Source organism: Cavia porcellus, unplaced genomic scaffold (assembly GCF_034190915.1).
Source record: "Cavia porcellus strain 051 isolate PalLab524CR breed Dunkin Hartley unplaced genomic scaffold, mCavPor4.1 scaffold_17, whole genome shotgun sequence".
NCBI classification, from domain to species: Eukaryota; Metazoa; Chordata; class Mammalia; order Rodentia; family Caviidae; genus Cavia; species Cavia porcellus.
This window is the reverse complement of record NW_026947500.1, coordinates 42,705,705-42,727,013: the sequence shown is the minus strand read 5'-3', so window position 1 is coordinate 42,727,013 and position 21,309 is coordinate 42,705,705. Positions and strand designations below refer to the sequence as shown.

General features: G+C 35.6%; 1 protein-coding gene across 25 annotated transcripts in view; it reads left to right on the top strand.

The window, feature by feature from the left end:
* The window catches only part of Phf21a (PHD finger protein 21A), a 182,664-nt gene that overhangs the window by 33,746 nt on the left and 127,609 nt on the right, over window positions 1-21,309 (top strand). For 17 of the 25 annotated variants that reach the window (XM_013147444.3, XM_013147439.3, XM_063227828.1 and 14 more), the window contains 3 exons: window positions 1,397-1,537; window positions 7,212-7,244; window positions 9,171-9,257. In XM_013147444.3, the coding sequence (XP_013002898.2) occupies window positions 1,484-1,537; window positions 7,212-7,244; window positions 9,171-9,257 (174 nt within the window). In that variant the 5' untranslated portion in view covers window positions 1,397-1,483. Of the gene's footprint in view, window positions 1-757; window positions 821-1,396; window positions 1,538-7,211; window positions 7,245-9,170; window positions 9,258-21,309 lie in introns of all 25 variants that reach the window. The other 8 variants (XM_023563022.2, XM_013147448.2, XM_063227833.1 and 5 more) reach the window with 2 other exon arrangements.

Genomic DNA, 21,309 nt, shown 5'->3' with positions numbered 1-21,309 from the left:
GAAAAATAAAATATGTCTTTCTGTTTCTGAAAATATTCCTTTAACTTCAGGTGACTCTTAATTTAACAAAAATTATAAGTAACCATTTTTTAACACATTTTCTGATAGAATCTTGCTGAAATTAAAACCACATACTGTTTTCAAAAGGAACTATAATGTATACATTAAGAATTTGTATAGGGGCATACAGTGTTTAAAACTAAAGAGACTATATAATTTTAAAGTTAGCAGTTGCATGTAGAGTAAGCTTATATGACAACAAAATCCTAAGTCAATAACTTATTTATTGTAGTTCCAAAGATTTAAAAAATATAATAAAATACCTAAAACAGATTTATTAATCAGAATGTTTCTGTATCCAAATTCTCTTAAATATATTGCCTTTATGAAATTTTTTGGTTAACAATATTATGTATGGTAAATGTTTCCTAGCTTCCACAAATTAACTTTGAAGGACTCTTGCACATTGGGAATTTTTTCTTTGTCAAGCTAGAGTATTTTGATATTATGTAACGTAGCATATACGCTTTGGAGACAAGATTGTCACTAATGTTTTAAGGAAATATAATGAAAACTAATATTCATAAGAATTTCTTTTGTGGTTAATTATTCTATGACTGTTGAAATAGTTTTCAGTGCACTTTTTTTTTGAAAATTTAGGTTAAATTTATAATTTATTCAGTAGTAAATTTTTAGAAAATGTGAATATTTTGACTCATTGTATTGGTATAACACAGTGGTTCTTCTGGCTTTCCAGTTGTTTCTTTTCTTAATGTTGAAAAACTGCTCCAGCAAGTACAGGGAAGATAAGAGATTTGAGGTAAACTTTAAATTTATTCAAGCAATAAAAGGCTTTTGCTTTGGTAGCATACCTAAAATCAAGTCTAAGTTCACACTTAAAATTAAAGGAGAAATAAGTCATTTTACCTTAAAGTATGCTACTGGTGAATGGAGCATAGGAAGTCAGGCTGGTGTCGGCAGTGATCCTCACGAATTAGCCTTTGAGGCCATCTCCATACACTGTTGGCTGTCCAGCTGGAGATGCACTGGCAGGGTTGGGGGGATAATGGCGCCCATTGTAAAGCAGGAAGCGCGCTTCATTATTAGACCGCACCAGATTCTTTATAGTATGTAGTGCAGTGCTGAGTGGGAGCGGGTGCTTAGATGTTTCCACAACCATTGTTTTTCTTTTCTTAGTTATTTCAAGTGTTCTGTAGGTAGGTACTCAAAGAATGAAACCCAAAAAATTTTGGTACTGAATTGTTTTGGTAAAAAATCTGTTTGGAGCCCCCCCCCCCGTTAAAAAAAATCAAATACTTTTTGACTTATTTTATTGAACACATACATTTTCTTGATTTTTATTATAATGGTACAAAACGTTTTGTGATCTCTACAGCTGCAGCAAGAAGAGTTTGTTATTTTAAGCGGAGGCTGAAGAAACTATAGAATTTGCAGACATAAGAGAAAGTGGAGAAGGTAGAGAATGGAGTTGCAGACTCTCCAGGAGGCTCTTAAAGTGGAAATTCAGGTTCATCAGGTATGTTGCATTATTGGCTTCTCTCACTGTGTTATTAAATAACTACAATTAGTAAACAGGCCCATTTCTGGATTTAGTGGTTTTCAAATCGTCTTTAAAACAGTTGTCCAGCAGTCATGTCATCTGCCTGTCATCAGTGTTCAGCAAATGTACTGATACTTTAAGGACTTTCCTGATACTTCAAGGATACTTCTAGTAGGAGCTGGGTGTGGTCCAGGCCAGTCTGGGCAATCCGTGCGAGCCTGGCTAAAAACATTAGAAAGTTGGGCATGTAGCACAGTGCCCTGGAGTTTAATCCCCAGAGCCACCAACCCCTATATTTAGTAAAATACATTTTTTTATATCCCAGAGGTATTACAAAAAACACCTTTTTTTTTTTTTTTTGCCTATTTCGGGGGGGGGCAGTAATTCACTTAAAGAACTGTTTGCATTTAATGTAATGAGACTTGTTTAGCTCAGTTACCATATATCACCGTATACAGTAAAATCTTGACTCATCTTTTGGCTCAATTTATTCCTTGATTCCAATCTTTGATAAAGATTCCTTTCACAGGTACTTCGTTTTAAAATTTCACAATTATTGGGTCTGGGGACATAGTACAGTGACATAAGTACCTGCCTGACAAGCACAAGGTCCTAAGTTCAATTTCCAGTACAAAAAAAAATTAAAAATTCTTATATTTTACCTTACATACTTAAAAAAGTTTAAGCATATATAATTATAAAATTGTCTATATAAATGAACTATTATAATTGTGTAATATGTTTGTGTCATGCAACAATGGTCTCAATAAAATAATTTTGTATATTGATTATGAATATATATATTAAAAATAAGACAAAACCTATCCATAAATAATTATTAGCATTTATTGTGTAAATACTATTTTGTATCTGTTTTTTTTTACATTAACTGGGCATTTATTAGGTTTAAGACATACAAATAATCTTTGGTACTCAAAAGCGATACATAGTTAAGTTAAAATAAATTTTAACTATGAATGTGTAATAATTGGGAACACAGGAATAGAAAGAAGGAAACTTTTTTTTGGTTCTAGATTAAAATCAGGGCTTTTACATGCTAGGCCAGTGGTTTACGTGTCAGCTACATCCCTGGCCTGGAAGCTCATTTTTCTTTTTTTTTTTTTTTTTTTGTCTTTTTCCTTTTTATTGGTACCAGGGATCGAACTCACGACTGCCTGCTTGCAAGGCAGGCGCTTATGCCGCTGAGCTAAATCCCCAGCCCCTAAGCTCATTTTTCTTGTTTTTTGATTTTATTTTTTGTTTTTTGAGACAGGACCTCACTTCTGGCTGCCCTTGAACTCACTTATGTAGCCCAAGCTGGCCTTGAACTCACAGTGATCCACCTGCCTTAGCCTCTCAAGTGCTGGGATTTAAGTGTGTGCCACCATGCCTGACTTGGGAGCTACTTTTTAAAGTTGTTTGTTCTTAGGTATAGTTTTTTTTTTTTTAAATCTGAATAATCTAATTTAACATTAATTTCTGAAGCTATCTTGGAAGATAGCTTAGATTGTTGACATTGATTAGATTTGCACATTGCTCACAATGTGGATGAGAACTTACAGGAAAGCTTCAGAGGCATTTTATGTACACATACAGACATACACACACACACACACACACATCTATGTGAACTGCTTTCCACTGCTTGGGACCTTGATAAATGCTTCCTTAGTAACAGTGTGTCTTGCATAAGTGGAGTTTCTTTTAGTATATTTAATTTGTACATGTTTTGTTTTATTTGATCTTGATTTTAGTAGTAATGGATGAGAGTAAAATTTATTTATAAAAACAAGCTTATGTTTTTCCTGGCTGAAAGTGTCTTAACATAGAGGTGTGTTGAGTACCCTGTTTATCTCTATGGCAAGTAATAAAAGTTAAATTCACAGTTTATTTAAAGCTGAGTCATAGTGGATTTTGGGAATACAGTAATCAGTCTGAAATTTGTGTGAATTGATGATAGTTTTATGATGTTGTATATGAATTTTGTAGTTTTTCCTTCTCTAGAAATTTTGAGATTGCCAAGTTAGTATTATGCTTTTAGTTTCTTCTCACAGGATACAGACGTGTCCCAAATACACTTTTCTTGAAAGACATGACCTAAATTGAACTTAATTACTAAATTAAATATGGTTCTTAGATAGTATTTTTTTTATATTTTGAACTCAGTCATACCACTTTTGTAAAATTAACAATTAAGAAAAATTTAATCTCCAGTTTTAAAATCTAATAAAAATTTAAAATTATGCCTGTATGGGATATAATATTCTTTCAAAATTTACCCTGAACTCTTTCTTAATATTCTTATTTAACTGTCAGTCTGCTTCCCTGTATATGTATGTATGTATGTATGTATGTATTTATTTTTGTCTTTTTCCTTTTTATCGTTACCAGGGATCGAACTCACGACTGCCTGCTTGCAAGGCAGGCGCTTATGCCGCTGAGCTAAATCCCCAGCCCCTTCCCTGTATATTTAGCTGGGGCTTTTTTTCCCCACCATAACCTTGATAGATTTTGTGTTCATTCTTAATTCAGATATAATACTTTATGTGATAATAAACATTTATTTCTATGTCAAAATATTTGAAGCTTTATTATAAGTTCTCATCCATGCTAATTCTGAGCTCTGCAAATCTAGTAGATGTCAAAAATGCCAAAATATTTTAACATATAAAGCTTTATATGTTAAAGCATATAAAATATGCTTTATATGTTACACTCCAGTTACATCTGTAATACCTTGATATTTTTGAAAATAATTATTAACAGTGTATCCAAATGATGTATGTTCTTCTGAAAACTGAAGTTATCTTGACTATGAGATAACTGTGTGATCATGATACTTTCAGGGATGCCCAAAATGACATTAAGAGTATTGGAATTGCAGCTGGGTGTAGTAGTACATTCCTGTAATCCCAGCACTAGGGAGGCTGAGGCAGGAGCATTGTTGCAAGTTTGAGACCAGCCTGGGCTACAAAGTGAGACCAAGCGCAGCCAGAGCTACATAGCCAGACCCTGTCTAAAACAAAACAAAACAAAACAAATAAGATTAGCAAACTTTCTGAAAAGGGCCAGATGGTAAAATATTTTAGGTTTTGAAGGTCATTAATAGTCTCTGTCATAACTACTCTGATCTGCTGAGGTACAGACAAATCAGCCATGGAAAATACACAAACAGTTGGGCGTGGCCGTGTTCCATAAAACTTTATTTCTAAAAACAGGTGGTGGACCAGATTTGGCCTGTTGGCTGTGTTTGCTCATCATTGGTGTAAAGTGCATTCTCATGAAACATGGCTGCATTTATGCAACAGAAAGTGACTTGGCTTTGATAAAAACGTCAGTTCAAAGTCACTGGATTTGGATAGTCCAGTGATGTATCTTTTAGAGACGAGTGCCCAAACTGCAGCCCACTTATTTACTGCGAGTGCCAACACTACAATTAAACCTGAATACTGAGGTTTTAGTTTAGAAAAAATAACTGTTATCTGATGCTCAGCTGCTGGGGCAACTCGCTTTTGTGCTAACAGAGCGGGCTCTGCGTGCCTGCTGAGCCATACGTGCCACAGGTTCGCTATCATCAGTCTAGTCACTTTCTTAGCTTGTCCTGTCCTACCTTTTGCTCTTCTGAAACACAGTGTAACTGTTTAGATAGAGAACAGTTGGTTTGTTTCCTCCGGAGGTGGAGAGTCAATGTGGTTATCAGTTTTTATATTCCAGTGTCCTGGCAACCATGAGGTCTGAGTTCAATTCCCAGTATCAACCCCCTGCCCCCAATTTCTGTGTCCTGGAAGAAAAGCTTTTTCAGTTTTAAAAAGGTATAACTACCAATTCTTTATAACTATATCACAAAGGAAAATTAGAGACTCTCTTATTGAAGAGTCTAGATTTGTAAAAATGTGTATGTTTAAAATCTTGTGTTTGAATGTTGTTGAGCTCTTGGGGTATATATTACTGCTATGTAGATTCAGACTAGGATATAGAAGAGCAACATTGGTACTGTTAAGTATGAATTAGAATATAGTGATTGATCCTTTGTGTGTTGAGAGGTCCCATGGTTGGTAAATTCAACTACATGCAATGTATCTTAGAACCAGGAGGGGAAAGGTTTTTGTCCAATTAGAATAAATATCAGAGGTCATTTACCAAAGATAATATATTTTACTCAAGTGGGATTTTTAAGTTATTTATCGTCACCTGTTCACTCATCTAATGAGTGCAACAAGTGTATCACATAGCAGATCAAAGCAGCAAATTTGAGTTGGGGTTCATGGGTATTAGCGAGAGGCAGAGTAATAGTAAGATTTGCTAGGGCAGACTGCTTGAAACTGAGTAGAGTGAAAAGCTAAAATGAAGACATAAGAACAGCAGTTTTGGGCCTTTTATTATAAGAGCCTTGTTTGTAGTACAGTATATTAATATTATCATGCCTCTAAGTGGCAGTGAGCTTGATTTTTCTATTTAATATGTAAGTATGTACTATGTTTTAGAAAGATTTTACTTGGTAACTAAACAATTGAAAAGTATCTTGTCACCCAGAGTGACAGATTTTTCCATTATATGAGAATTCCCTTGGAAATCACTTGAAAAATGGCTTATTTCTAGTAACTTATAGGAATCAGCCTTCTGATACTCCTTTATCCTGCAAATTCTTGTATCCTTGGTTATTGTTCCCTTTTGGCAACGATGTTTGTTCAGATTGAGTTAGGTCAGATGACATTTGATTCTTGCTTTTTGATTGTTGGTGAAGGTCTTTCTCACTGGGTGTCGGGGTAGCACTGTCTTTCTCAGAGGATGCCAGGTGGGTAGAGTTTTGCATTGTTGTTCCACTTTCTTGTTCTCAAATACTGAATATCACGGATCCACCAAACACATCCTGTCCTGTGTCCCCTCCTGCTTGGAGAGAGGAAGTGGCAAAGTCACATTGGACATTTGGTTTCTTCTGTTATAAAACCAGTAAACCTGCCAGATTTGTGCTTCATTATATTCAAACAGACTGGTTTTATATGGATGCAGGTTTTTTCCAGGCCTAACCGGGGCCTCTAGACAGTGACAGTGTTTCTAAGGGCTCTTGGAATATCCATCTTGGCTTTCAGAAGCCACTCTGTCAGGAGTAGAGGCAGGAGGATCATTAAGAGTTTGAGACCAGCCTGGGCTATAAAGTGAGCCCAAGGCCAACCTGAACTGCATGACAAGAGACCATGCCTCAGAAAAAAAAAAAAAAAAAGTAGTGACCATATCCTATCTCTTCTCCACATTTAAAAATCAAATACTTTTTCATTTCATATAAAAAGTGATAGTTTGGGTTTTTTTCTATTAAGAAGAGTGCTTCAGCCAGATGTGGCACACACCTGTGATCCAAGCACTTGGGATGCTGAGGCAGGAGGGTTACTGTAAGTTTGAGGCCAGCCTGGCTACACAAGTGAGTTTGCAGCCAGCCTGAACTACACAGCGAGACTTTTTGTTTCAAAATGAAAAAGGAAGACTGCATCAGTAGCCTTTTACATGGATGACAGAAGCTTATTGGTCTATTCTCATTGCAGGGCTGTTCATTTTTTTGTGTCAATTTAAAACCCTAGATTTTTGGGCTAAACCTGATTGGTCCTAGGAAGTTAATATGTAAAACTGATGGTTGTTTTTCTCTCTTTATTGCCAGAAACTGGTTGCTCAAATGAAGCAGGATCCACAGGTAAAACACAATTTTTATTCATTTAATTTTTAAATTGAAAAAATTAACATGATCATAAAACATTAAAGCATAGGTTATACTTGAATTTAAAAACTATTTCATCCCTAATAGCAAATATTTTTAGCACACTGGTCTTCATGTTTTATGGGTCTAGAAAAAAAATCCATTCATTCTATTATAATGTAGCTATAATTTTATCTTTGTTACTATTATTTAGCTTTTATGTTAATTGCTTTGAGTATTTTGAGAGTTGATAGTTTTCATGTAAGTTAAATTTCATTTCCATAAACCCATTTATTCAAAACCAGAGATTGTTAGAATTTCTTTAGTCTCAGTGTTATTGAAAGCAGAGCAAAGCCATTCTTACTTGGAATTTATATTATAGAATATTGGAGTACTACTGTGTTTGGGGAAAGAATTTTAGAATAATTTTTAAAAAGCAGGCTAGAAAACTTTTTGAAAGAACCATTAAAGGGGAGTTTTAGAAGTACCTTATCTAGTAAAATATTCCCTGAAATGTTAACTTTTGTTTAAATCTTCAAAGAATTTTTTTGACTTTGGGCATTATATTCTTTATTTTTGAAGAAAAATCTTACCACAGTGATCTTGTTTTTCAAAAATTTATATTTGTTATTCAGGCATTTGCAGCCATTAGACAGTTGGCCATACATGCATCTTTATAAAATAAAAAAAAATAAATTCTTAAAGAATGGTACTGAGATACTGGTTTTTGTAAGTGAAAAATAATACTCATTTCTACAAATTTAGAATTTAGTTGTCTGACTATTGTATTTTAACACAATCTGTGGATTCTGAGAGTTGGCATTATAGCCCACATTTAGACCTGCTCAACTTCCATGAGGAACTTGACTTTTATCTTTGGGTGTATTTACAGTTTAAATTGGATTTAGGGAACTAAGAGGCAGTAGACCCTACTTTCTCTATCATTCACTTCCACAAGCTTTCACATTTAGTGTAGTAGCCTACATTTTCAGCGATTGAAGTACTATTAGAAGCTAGCATTTGTGATACAGTGGGTGACCATGTGACAGGACAGTCTTAATCTGGAGAATCTGAGGGCCAGTGACTTTGAAAGCATTACAGGTGATCTGATTAGAGAAGACTTACAGCACACACTTTAAAAAGTACAAATGAAGTAAACTTGAAACTTAGTAGAGGGAGTAAATATGTGTCCCAACCCTAGAGAAGACCAGGTAGCATAAATTCAAAGAACTGTGTATGAAATGACCAAGTGAAAATTGGTTCTCATTGGTGTTTTGTCTGCTAGTAGGCTCTCTTGCTGTGTTAAGCATCTGAAAAGTAATTTTGTATTTTCCCCTCCTTGAGTAGAAATCCAGCATGCTCAGTATCTCATTGTAAACAGTGTTCTTTTTTGATTCCTGGAATTTTGGAACTGAGAAAATGCCCTGGTAGTCAGTGTGTTAATTTGAATGATGTGGTGTTGAGGCAGTTACAGTTCCGACAGCTTTTCAAATCTAGGCTACAGTGACAAATGTACTTTACTAAACAAGGAAGAGGAGGTAGAGAAAAACCTCTTATCTTTGTTGATAATGCCGCTTAGCATGCAGTGTATGAATCCTTACTACCTCCATTTACTGCCTTTGCCTGATTAGTGGAGCTTTAGCTTTTGTGTCAGTTTATACTTGCTAAAAAGAATAACAGTATTTAGTAGTAAGGTACTGTTACAGTACCAGATGCTAAAATATAAAAAGAAAGAAGTTGCCCCTGTTCTGGGTTTAGAAGGCCACATTTAGGATTGAAGCATTAGGGGGTTATGTTATGGTTATGATTTAGTGCATGACAAACTTGGTTGGCTAAGTGTTTAAGGTTGCTTCATCATTTGTAGTACAGTATGCATAATCTTCTTGTTACTATTCTGTTAACAAATGAATATCTTTCTCACAGATATTTTTTCTTTCCAATCAGAATGCTGACTTAAAGAAACAGCTTCATGAACTCCAAGCCAAAATCACAGCTTTGAGTGAGAAACAGGTAGGGGAATTGGGGGGGCATATTTTTAACATTGTGTTCTAAAGATATGTCCGCTTGAGGCTTCTAAGAGAACTGCTATTTTTCCTCATGTGTGAAAATAAGTGTGGGCAGCCAGACTCGGCTTTAATTTTGTTTGAGCTCTGTTTATCTATTTTTATTTTTGGTGGAAATCAGTCTCTAGAGTATCCCATGGGTATATGTTACTGGCAAATACCTAAAAGCAATGTGGCAGGCTGCCGTTAACTCTGTTAATTAAACTCTATAGTTTGCCCATAGGGGAAGAAGTAAAGAAAGTCAGTGGGAGTGTGTGATCGAAAACCTTGTAGCTGCTGTAGGTGTCTGGTTACCTGCTTTAAAGCTCAAGCTGACATTTCACTTACTGTGAGAGAACAGTTGTTAAGTGCATCTCTAAATGTAGGCAGTTGGTTATACATGAGTCTCTGTAAAATAAAAAAAATAAATTCTTGAAGAATGAGACATTGATTTTATCATACTTTTATATTAATCTTTGGTAGATATTGACCACTATGATGTGAAAAAACTTGAGTGAAAACTTGTTAGACTTTTACTCCGTGTAGGGCAAGGGAAGAGCAGGTGGCTTTTTTCCCAGGACATTTGGAGAGTGTTGTATAATGACCTCTACTTCATCAGTGCAGGCGGCTCCTGCCACCAGGTGGAGTGTGACAATTGATAGAGGTCTAAGTAAATGTTTATGGTAATCTGATAAAAGATTTGTTTTTTTGTTCCTTCCACATCATTTTCCCTCTGGTTAAAAAGGGCATTTTCTGTCTTGGAGTAAATATATGAACCAAAATTTACAAAGGTAAATGTGTGGAGCAAAGTGATAAACTGATAAAGCATTTATTGAGTGTAATAATAACAGTGAGTAATTTATTTCTAGACATTCTTGATTGTGTTTGTATTGTTTTTAAGGAAGAAACTTGGAGAATAGATAAGTTAATGAATTAAATCTTCTTTCAAGCTGAGTGAACAACTACTTTTTAACTGGCTCTCCTTTTCTTTTAGCTTGCTGTTTTGTTTTCTCTGCGACAGGGGGTACTTTAGATTAGGGAATTGCTGATGTAAAATTAGGAGGAGGTGGGATAATGGAGACCAATTTGTAAGGTGGATCTACACAGTCTGTCAGCATGTATTTGGCTCTGAATGTGATTCAGTTCTTGCAAACTGATGATGTGTGCTAGTGAAAGTGTTCTAGCTTAAGAATTCTATTGCACTGAGCCTCCTTGTAGTTTCAGGGTTAGTTTGACGTGATGCCAGTGAGTGAGTCATTTTTGCTGAAAAATTCATGTGTTCCAGCAGGGAGGGAAGGTGAGAACTGATCAGTGGAAATAGCGGGTGGGGAATTGCAAAGTTAAGACAACCCAAAGCTGCATTTTGGGAAAACGGGACAACTAAAGCAAAACTTGCATTTATTTTTAAATTTTTGTTGGTAAAAATTAATGTGAAGATTTGGTTTATTCTGTAACATTTTGTTTATTTTTGTCTGCTCAGGGCTTCACTTGAAAAATTGCAACTATGTTCAGTAAAACATTTCATCAAGTGGTAAACTCAATTGTCAGCTAAACTAAGTTTGGATTTTAGAAGTTGGAATTAAAACAAAAATCTAACATCAGGAAAACTTTAGGTATATAAAGTAAAGGAAATTGGAGACAGAAGCTGGAATGCAGTTTTGCAGTTTTCATATTATTTGCTTAACTCTTAAAATAGCTTTTTTTGAGGAAATAGGAAAATATCATAATTTGATAGAACATAGCAATAGCAATATTGAAAGAAACATAGCTTATAAAGCTTAAAAGGTGATCATTCCTTAGGCTTATTTCCAACATGAAACATTACTATTGCTAATTAAACTATAGTTTTAAATAGTTTTATTTTAGAACAAATTTCTAATGTTTCATGCTTAGCTTTTTGTTTTTCCTTTTCAAAAGATCCACTTAGCCTCTGGCAAACGTACTGATTTACTTCCACTTTAATAATGAAAATATGAATTATCTTACATGACTAATCTTTTAATTTAACATTAATTTTTGAAAGAAAAATTTAAAATGTAAAAAAGTATGAGGGGTAATGTCGTATTCTAGAATTAATAACCATTAACCCTTTGTCATATTTGCCTCCATTCTTTTTCTGTATGCATTTTTCTATATCCATTTGAAAACTTAATTATATAGGTAATAGGTCTATATATTTACTTATTTTGGTTTATTAAAAAAATAAAACATTACAAATAGCCACTCTATCTTAACGGTTGACAGTTATTAGTTCTTATTCATTATTACCACCTCCATCTCTGATACTCAGTTTCTTCCTAAGACTAATTACATAATGATGCACTCTGGAAAAATGCAGTCATTAGTGAGCATCCTTTATGGCTAAAGCCCAGTAAATTTCACTAAATTTTTTGTTGGAACATTCCAGTGCTTTCAGACTGTAACTTGAGATTACTGAGTAGAAGCTCTTAGGTGGATTTTAAAGTCAACAGAAGCTGATCTAGAGGACTTTAATTTGTGATTGACAGTTTTAATTCAGAAAATCCCCAGTTTTGATTAGCTAAGTAAACTATTTGTTGGGTAGTCATTAAACTTATGGTTTACAGCAGTATTTAATGACATAGGAATGTGCTTCTGATAAAATAAGTAGAAAGGCACATACAATTTTATGCATTATAGTTCCATTTTTGTTCTATGTATGTGTGTGAACATGTAAATATGGATAAAAACATTTGATATGGAATGTTGGTGATTTTACAGGTAATTTTCCCCCTAAATATTATTATATATGTTTTCGAAATTCTCCATAGTATGTTTTGCTTTTAGAATCAGAAAATAAACATGAAACATTATTTAAAAAACATTTTGACATCAACTTCTTTTCTGTGCCAGTTAACATTTAAAACCCTTATGGCATTGTCCTCGTGATATTTGAACTGTTATAATCAGAGAATTAAGCTATTTTAAATAGTGGTAGTTTTGAATTATAGAATCAACCATTAATTTCCTTAACAGTTTTTTTTTCATTCTGCACTTTCCCCTCCCCTATTTTTGACAGGCATATGTGGTCTTTTTCTTGTCAGAATAGAGATATTCTGACATTGGAGCAAAGCACTTAGTTGCATTAGTGCCCTGCTTTAGTTCTAAGTCCTTGTAGAGACATTTTTCTTTTAGTCTTCCCTCTTCTCCCCTCCCCTGCCCTCCTTTCTCTTGTATGGTACTAGGAGTAGATCCCAGGGCCTCATGCATACCAGGCAAGTGCTCTGCTACTGCACTCTAGCCCACGATGCAATCAGTCTTAACATCCTAAAGTTTTTGCCATCAAAATTGTATCTTTGGCTTTTCCTGTAAACAGTTTGGTACCCTACCTCCCTTCACTTGGTAGGTTTCACCTCACAGCTTAAGTTTGTTCCATCCTGGGAGCCATCCCTGAAGCCCCTTTTGTCCAGTCAGAATCTGTCATAGTCTTTCATTGAACTCTTCATTTTCCCTTCATAGTTATGCCATAAGAATTAGATTCAGCTGTGAGTGACTGAAAGCTGGCCATTTAAGTGAAATGCTATTTCACTCAGCTGAAAGCTCTATAGGTAGCCTATGTTTGGTGAGTGGTTCCACATTGTCAGGGAACCCATGCTCCTCCTATTCTATTGGTCTGCCATTCTCAGCATGAAGCTTCCATGTCATTGTCCAAAATGGCAGCTCCATCTGGTAAGAAGGGAAAATGCAACGACGAGCTGTCCCTTCGTTTTTAAGGATGTTTACTGGAGTTTCATACAACACTTTTAGTTAGGTCCCATTGACCTGAATTTAGCCACATGGACTCAACCAGGAGCAAGGAGGCTGGGAGGTATAGTTTATTGCTGGCCAGACAAAATTCAGGGACTGTTATTGAGTAATAAATGGGAAGTAATTACTAGGGCTAAATAGCAATTTCTCCTGCATAGCAGATCACAACTTCTATTTATATATCTATATGATCACCATTTTTGAAATATCTTCGTTATTTATTTTCAGAAAGCAGGAAACATGTTTATTTGCTTTATTCCTAGTATATTTAGTGTAATGTTTAACATAGAATAGTGTTTAGTACAGAAAAAGCACTTGTATTTCTTAAATGAATGAGATTTACCTAACATTGTTTTTTCTGCTTATAGGTAATTCTTTAAAGAACCATGCATTTGCTTTGCATGAGTATCTTAATGTATTAAAAACATCTTACACATGTTGAGTATTCTTTGAGAGTATGATTTTTAGTAACTTAAAATATTTGTCTGATGATATCTTATTTTTTAAAACTACATTTTTTATTTCTGTTATTTGATGATAGGTTATTTATTTATTTATTGTGGTACTGGAGATTGAAACCAAGGCCTTTGCACTGAGCCACCTTCCCAGCCTTTATTAAGTAATTGATTTGATGACAGGGTCTTGCTAAATCACTCAGTTGCTTGAATCACTATGGGTAGGCTTGAACTTGAGATTTTTCTGCCTCAGCCTCTCAGAGTACTGGGACTGTTTACAGTTTTTTTTTTCTATTATAAATATTGCTGTGCTAAGTGCCCTTCTATGTAAATCCGTATTTCTCTCTGATCACCTTAGGATAATTTCTTAGATATGAGATAACTGGCTGTATTGATCAACTATTACTATAAAAACTCAACATAATGAACCACTTTTATTGAGCAGCTTATAATAGGAAGTTTGATTCATTCTAGGTCTATAGGTCACTTAGGATTTCTTGATCAAGCACCTCTGCTTCGGTTTGTGGATTGGCTGAGCTTACCTACAGGTTGTAGGTTTGGTTAGAGCCACCCTCAATGTGTTCATTCTGAGGCTTCGCATAAAGGGACAGCAGCTGTCAGTGCTCATGTCATTATGCATCACCATAGCACAAAAAGGAGGCCACACCTCCAAGCATGTGTGAAGACCCCACCGGCAGCCATACAAAGTTACAGGCTAAAGGGTGCGTCATTTAGAAACAGAATTGAAAACAACATTCCATCCTCAACACTTGCTCAAATGCTGTAACTTTTACTACATTAAACATCTACAAAAAGCTGGGCATGGTAGCACCCACTGTAATCCCAGCACAGGGGAGACTGAGAGTTCGAGGCCAGCCTGGGCTATGTAGTGAGACCCTGTTTCAAAAAAGAAAGAAAAAAGCGAAAAGGGCTGAGCATATAGCTCAGCAGCACAGCACCTGTCTGGCAACTGGAAGGTCCTACATTCGATTCCTGATACGGGGAAGCGGGTGGAACAGAAGACAACAAAAAATCCATTTACAACATGTTTCTAAATAACCTCCAGAAAATGCTGTCTCAGATTAATAGAAAATGCAAAAGCACCTAATTTTCCCTCAAAGATACCTTGTAGAAAGAAAATTTGTAGATTTGGAAGATAGGTTAATATGTATTTGATGCTTATCTGGAGATACATTTTTCATAAAATTTACCAGTTATCCATGGCATTAACATATATAGTCTTTATTTCTTGCAAATTGTTTAACAGAAGGAATAGTTTTTTGGGCTTAATAAATAGTTGCCACTTGTTGAATGATTCTGAATTTAATTTAATTTAATTGTATTTTATTTGTATATTTTATTTTAATTATTATAGTTTTATTTTTTTGAGACAGTCACTATGTAGTCCATACTGGCCTTGGCCTCACAATGTTGCTCACGCTGGCCCCAAACTCATGCTGATCCTTCTGCCTCAGTCTCCTGAGTGCAGGGATTACAGGTGTGCACCACCATGACCTGCTAAATTTTAAATCTGAGCACACTTAGTAAAATAGTTCCTTAAATCTTTGGGAGAGGATTTTCATTCGTGCCATAACCAGTTATGTTTCTCATGCATAGAAAAAAAGAACCTAAGCTAGCTAGCTAGTCGGCCTTAGTTACTATAGTGGAATATCGGCAGCAATGAACTCTAAAGGGAAAAGGTTTGTTTAGTTCACAGCTTTGGAGGTTGGAGCACAGGAGTGGGTGGATCCATTGCTTTGGGCCTCTGGGCAGCACATGATTTCAGAAAAATGTGGCAGAACCAAATGTTCACAGCACTGGCCAGGAAAAAGAGAATGAGACCAGGGTTATAGGGTCTCATCATTATCATCGTTATTATTAATGCTAATATTCCATGCCTTTGAAACAAAAGAGCCTGATGATTTTGTTTAGGAACACCTGCAGTATTCAGCAAAGCCATAGTTTATCAAAGTTATAGTTTTTGGGTTTCTGTTTTTAAAATGTTGAACAGTATATAAATGACAAGCCAAATCATACATTCTTTCATTTCTTTTTCCCAGCAGATGATGGTGAAAGAACCAGAAGAAGTTTGCTCTTTAACTAGTATCTGCTTATGGTAGCTGGTTAGATGAGACCTTGCAAAATTGTCTTTTCAGAAGACATGTTCTTCAAAGTTATGTACTCCACGTTTAGGAAGCAAGTGTTTTGTGAATCAGCGGGGTTTGGCTAACCTTTCTCCTGTTAGCTCTTTCTGAAAGTGACAGAGTGATTATTAGTCTCTGTCAGTTAAACACCCAACATTCCTTTGCTCTGAAAAAGGAGGCCCTAGAAATCTTCAGCTAATGTGTTTAATTTGTCACCTGTTCTCCCACTCACACCTCCATCAGCTTTTAAAAGAACCTTTTCCCTTTTTGCCACAGCAAATTATATCATTTTGACCAAGAAGGACACTAAAGATCAATTCTGAATTTACTTCCTTTGAGCAATGAATGACAGTTACTAACCTGGTTCTATCTAGTGCTTCTATTGTCAGTTGTAGCTATTGGCAAAAAGTTAGCAGAACCTTCCCGTTGGAACCAAGAAACACGAATAAATTTATCCTGAAAAGTTGTGCTTGAAGAAAAAGAATTTAGTGGAATCGGGGAGTGTGTTGACCAGTAGAACTTGAAATTTGCTTTTCTGAGTGTGTGGTCTAGTATAGCAGTTTGTCCTGAATTTGAGACAAGTTAACAAGAATTTGAGCTAATTCACAGCTGTCTTTAAGAATAAGAGGGCAGGGGGCTGGGGATTTAGCTCAGCGGCATAAGCGCCTGCCTTGAAAGCAGGCAGTCCTGAGTTCGATCCCTGGTACCGATAAAAACGAAAAAGACAAAAAAAAAAAAAAAAAAAAAAAAGAATAAGAGGGCAGACTTTTAAATCACTTAGCAGTTTATTTTTTTCTATGCCATGTTTGATTTAAAAAAATATAAAAATCTGGAGTAAAATCACCCAAGTTATTATTCACACCTACAGCCCCCAACTAAAGTCAAGGTACAGGGAAGGCAATAATTTTGACACATCTGTCATAAAAACTTCTTATGAGGGACTGGGAAGATTGCCAAATGGTAGAGTGCTTGCATCATGTAGATGATGTCCTGGGTTTGATCACTAGCTCTGCAAAAACAAACCAACCAATTGTACCAAAACACAGCTTCTCATGACATAGATCTTCTTGCTCTACTTTCTGTTTGTCCTGTGATGTGCTCATTGCTGAAACAATATTTTCAGCCGATCAGAAGTCAGAAGTCCTGTTCCTAAGCCTCATCTGCTGCCAAGAGCTGATAAAACTATATATAATTCTTTAAAAATTTCTAGTATTTTTCTACAACTTCTTCTAATTTTTACTTCTGCAATTGCCTTCTTTTAATATAAAGCACTTTTAATTATTACTCCAGAGTCTCCTGAAGAGAAATTGGTTAGTTCTCCAAAGACAGAAAAACTTGTGTGATTCTCTAGAGCAGGGGTTGGCAAGCTGTGGCCTGCATCTGCACCAAATCTGGTCTGCTACCTGTTTTTAAATTAAGGTTATTGGAGCCCACCCATACTCTTTCATTTATAAATCATCTGTGTCTGCTTCTTTCCCACAGTGGCAGAGTTGAGTAGTATCAACAAAGATTTGTAAGTGTGGCCTCATAGTATTTAGTGTCTAGTTGTAGAGAATTTGCCAGCCTTACAATAGAGACCTTTAGAGGGCCGCTGCATGCACAGATACTGGGCTGAGTGTAACAATCTGGCTGGGTGAGCACCACAGTGAAAATAAGGTAGATCGTGAATCATGATGGACCCCTTCCCCATGCCAGCTCCCTTCCACTCCCGGTTTTCAGTTCATTTTTAGCACTTTATTTAAAAAAAAAAAAAACCACTTAACCACTTTTATTCTCTTTCCTTCTTTCTCTTGATGCATAATTAACATAAAATAAATTGCATACCTTACTCTGTCTTGATGGTGTGAATTCATCACAATCAAGATAACACGTACATCTATCACCTCTGAAAATTTTCTTGTATTCCTTAGTGGAACCTCTTTTTTCTATACCCTGACCCAGTCAAATATTGGTCTACTTTTTGTCATGATGTTACATGTTCTAGAATTTTCAAATGGACTTACACAATTTATAGTCTTTGAGTTATTTCCATCTTTTAGCTATTACGGATAAAACTGCTATTAACATTTGTATACCTGTCTTTATATAGAAATATGCTCTCATCTCTTTTATGTTAGTGCCTCAGTAAGACTGGTAAGTTGTACGTACAGTAGATATGTTTTTTAGGAAACTGCCAAAATATTTTCTATAAGTGGTTGTACCATTTTATATTCCCACTGTCAGCATCTGAGAGTTCCATTGTACTATATCCTTAGCTCTTCATCATTAGCACTTTGTTTTTTGTTTTTGTTTTTTCTTTTTTGTTTCTTGATACCGAGCCTTGCTCTGTAACTTGGGCTGCCCTTGAACTCACTATGTACCCCAGGTTGGTCTCAACCTTGTGGTGAACTTCCCGCCTCAGCTTTCTGAGTGCTGAGCTTACAGGCATGTACCACCACATTCAGCAGTTTAACTTTGAATATGAATGTAACAGCCCAGAGTCACCAGATAGTAAAAGGAAGTCACTGCCAGGAGAACAATGGAGAGTTGGGAGGTGCAGTTCAAAAAACTAACTTTGGGTACACTGATCAGTAAAAGAAAGTATTCTACATATGAAAAATAGGAGGCTAGGAATAAAAGAATTATGAGGAAAAAAATTCTTCCTTTAAAAAAAGATCAGAAAAAGAAATTGGAGCCATGTGTCAGTAACTAGGTGGGAGACGATGGAAGAGGGAAATGTTTTAGGTCATCCACAGTGTCCTATGTCTGGACTAACAGACGTTCTCGACAAGAAAGCAGAGAAAATGGAGAAGAAATCATCCAGGAACTAGTGTAAGGAGATTTCCCACAACTTTAAGGCACCTGATTCTAGATAGCGCCTCATACTGTGACTGAAAAAAGTCCACACCTGTACGCTAGGGCACATGATTATGAAACTACAAAATGAAGAGTAAAAGATCCTAAAAGCTCCTAAAACCTCCTGTGACAGAAAAAAAATCATTGCAAATGGGGATTGGGAATCAAATTTCTTAGCAACACAGGAAGCTAGAAGTCATTGGAAAGACACTTTAAAAATTCAGAAAAACTGTGATTTCCAAAGAAGTCTCTACCCACCTCATCTCCTGATTAAGTCTAGAAGTAGACTAGAAGTATTTTTAGACATGCAAGGTAGCAAAACTTACTCCTGATGTGTCCTTTTTGAGGAAGCCACTAAAGGATCTTCTTCATAAATACAAGAAAGTAAATCAAGAAAGATACAGATCCATAAAACAGAGAATCCTGTACAAAAGAGGTGAAGAAAATCTATTTGTAAAGGGAGAGACACAAATATACGGAAGATTTAGCTAACAGTAAATTCAGGTTGGACAGGAGGATGGAAGACTTTAGGACAGATGGAGCCAAGGAAAAAAGCAGTTGAACAAATCACTAACATTTTTTAAACAGTTACTGAGAGATATTCTCTAGTTTCTCAGGAGAGTATGGGGCAGAATCAATGACAGGAATAAAGAAAGCCAAGCAAATGACAAAGTAAGGCAATTTTCAGTTCCAGGCAGCAACAAAATATATAGGAAGGTAAGTGTGATCCTAGTAGTGTAATAGTTGTTTGCCGATTAATGTTATTTATATACTTTTAAACAATAAAAGAGGATTTAACTAAAAATTGTGGTAACACTAAAGGGAATGGAAGGACACCACAGAACTAAATTTAATTTCTGTGTAGTTCGAATTCAGTAGGTAATTATTAAAAAAGTCAAGAAATCCCAGTAAATTTATATTTTAAAATGAGAAAATAGACACCTGGAGAAATCATTACAAGAGTTAAAAATAGTCCCCTACAAAGGACTGCTGTTTTTACTATAAGCATTGTAGTATTTTTAAAGTTGTGTTTATATATTACCTTAATCAAAAGACTAACTAGAAAGGTGGAAGTCTGTGCTCTCATTAGATAGAAAGCCTGGTGTTTAGGATCATCCTGGACCCTTGAGGGTCCTTCCACTGGACCCTTCTCAGCCAGCTAAAACCCTCCTGCCCTTGTAAGTAGTGTCAATTTCATATTCTTCTTCAATGTTTTTGAAATTCAAAACAATCTAAATGTTACATGGCCTGCATTCATATCTGGCTCTACCACATACCAGCTCTGTGTCCTTGGGCAACTGACTGAATTTGTCATTGATAAAATACATAACTAAGACTCTACCTCCTAGGTTATTGTGAGGATTAAATGAATTAGTGTATTTGAAGCAGGTAGAGAAGCGCCTGATAAACAATAAGTGTTATGTAATTGTAGTCATTACTAATAGTATAACACTTAGAATTGTAAGTGACCACAATAGTACACAGTAGTGCTTTGTTCTCCAGCAACACTAGCTCCTCTTGATCCTCACCTGGCTCCTGTCTCCCCGGACTTCTCCACTCAGGTCCTGCCTGCTCTTTCCTATTGCTGCACCTCAGCACTGCTGTTCTGCCTGTGAGGTCTGCATCCACCCAACTACTCCCTGCTCATGCTTCAATACTCAGCTCAGATATAAGCTCCCACGAGAAAACTTTCCTGATGCCTCCCCAGCAGGACGATCTCCATTTCTGGGCATCACACAGTTTGATTTCAAACTTAACCTGTTTACACGTGCACATCCCTTTCTGGGTACCCCACATAGTTTGATTTCAAATTTATCCTAACTGTTTACGTGTGCACCATCCTTATTAAGTCTGAGCTTAATAAGAGTGGGCTCTGAATATAGATTTACTGAAATAATTGAAAATAATTCAAGAAATAGTCATTTATTCAACAAATGTTTACTGAAAACCACTGCATCAAGGCACAAACAGACAAAATCTGTAACCTCACAGAATTTCTAATTTCTGGGCTTTGAATACGGTAGAAGGCAGCAGTGTAAGGGCAGGAGGGGCATAATAGATGAGAGGGTAAACTTATGAGTAGTAATGTTTTAATTACTACTATTATTGCTTAGGTGAAATTCTCCAAGAGCAAAGTACTAACCACAAAAGATAACACTTTTCTCTCCTTTAAACCAAATAATGTTTTAAGCAAAGTTTGTAGTGGTCGTTGAGATTTGTACTTACAAAAATGAAAAAGGACAAAGACGGAGGCAGGCAGAGATCCTTTCACACACGGATTTAATCATATCAGGTAATCTGCCTTTATACAGCATAGTACAGTTTTTATATGAATACATGCTGGGATCAGAGTCTTGTTTGTTGCTTTTGTTTTGTTTTAGTAGTTACCGGAAATTGAACTCAGAACCTCACTCTTGACAGGCAGGTGTAACTTGTTTTATTTTTCCTTTTCATGCTTAGAGGTATTGGAGGAAATTCAGCAGAGAGAAATATCAAATTTAGCTGTGATCCTGCTTCCATGTTTTTGATCCTTTTTATTCATTTTTACATGTTAATGTAGTAAAAAGCAAGTTGACACTGATACTATAGTAATTATTTGAGAAATACTTATTTTTATATGTCTTGAGCAATTCTTCACATTTTTAAATATTTCTGTGGTATATTCAGTTTTTCTGGTTTGATAGCATCCCACCATGGGTAGGGAAGGTATGATATCATGAAAGATTTAATTAGTTCACTATTTTTGGATATTTGGAGTATTCTAAATTTTTAAGTTTTATACTTGATTCTGCAATGAACATCCTTGGAATTAAATATTTGT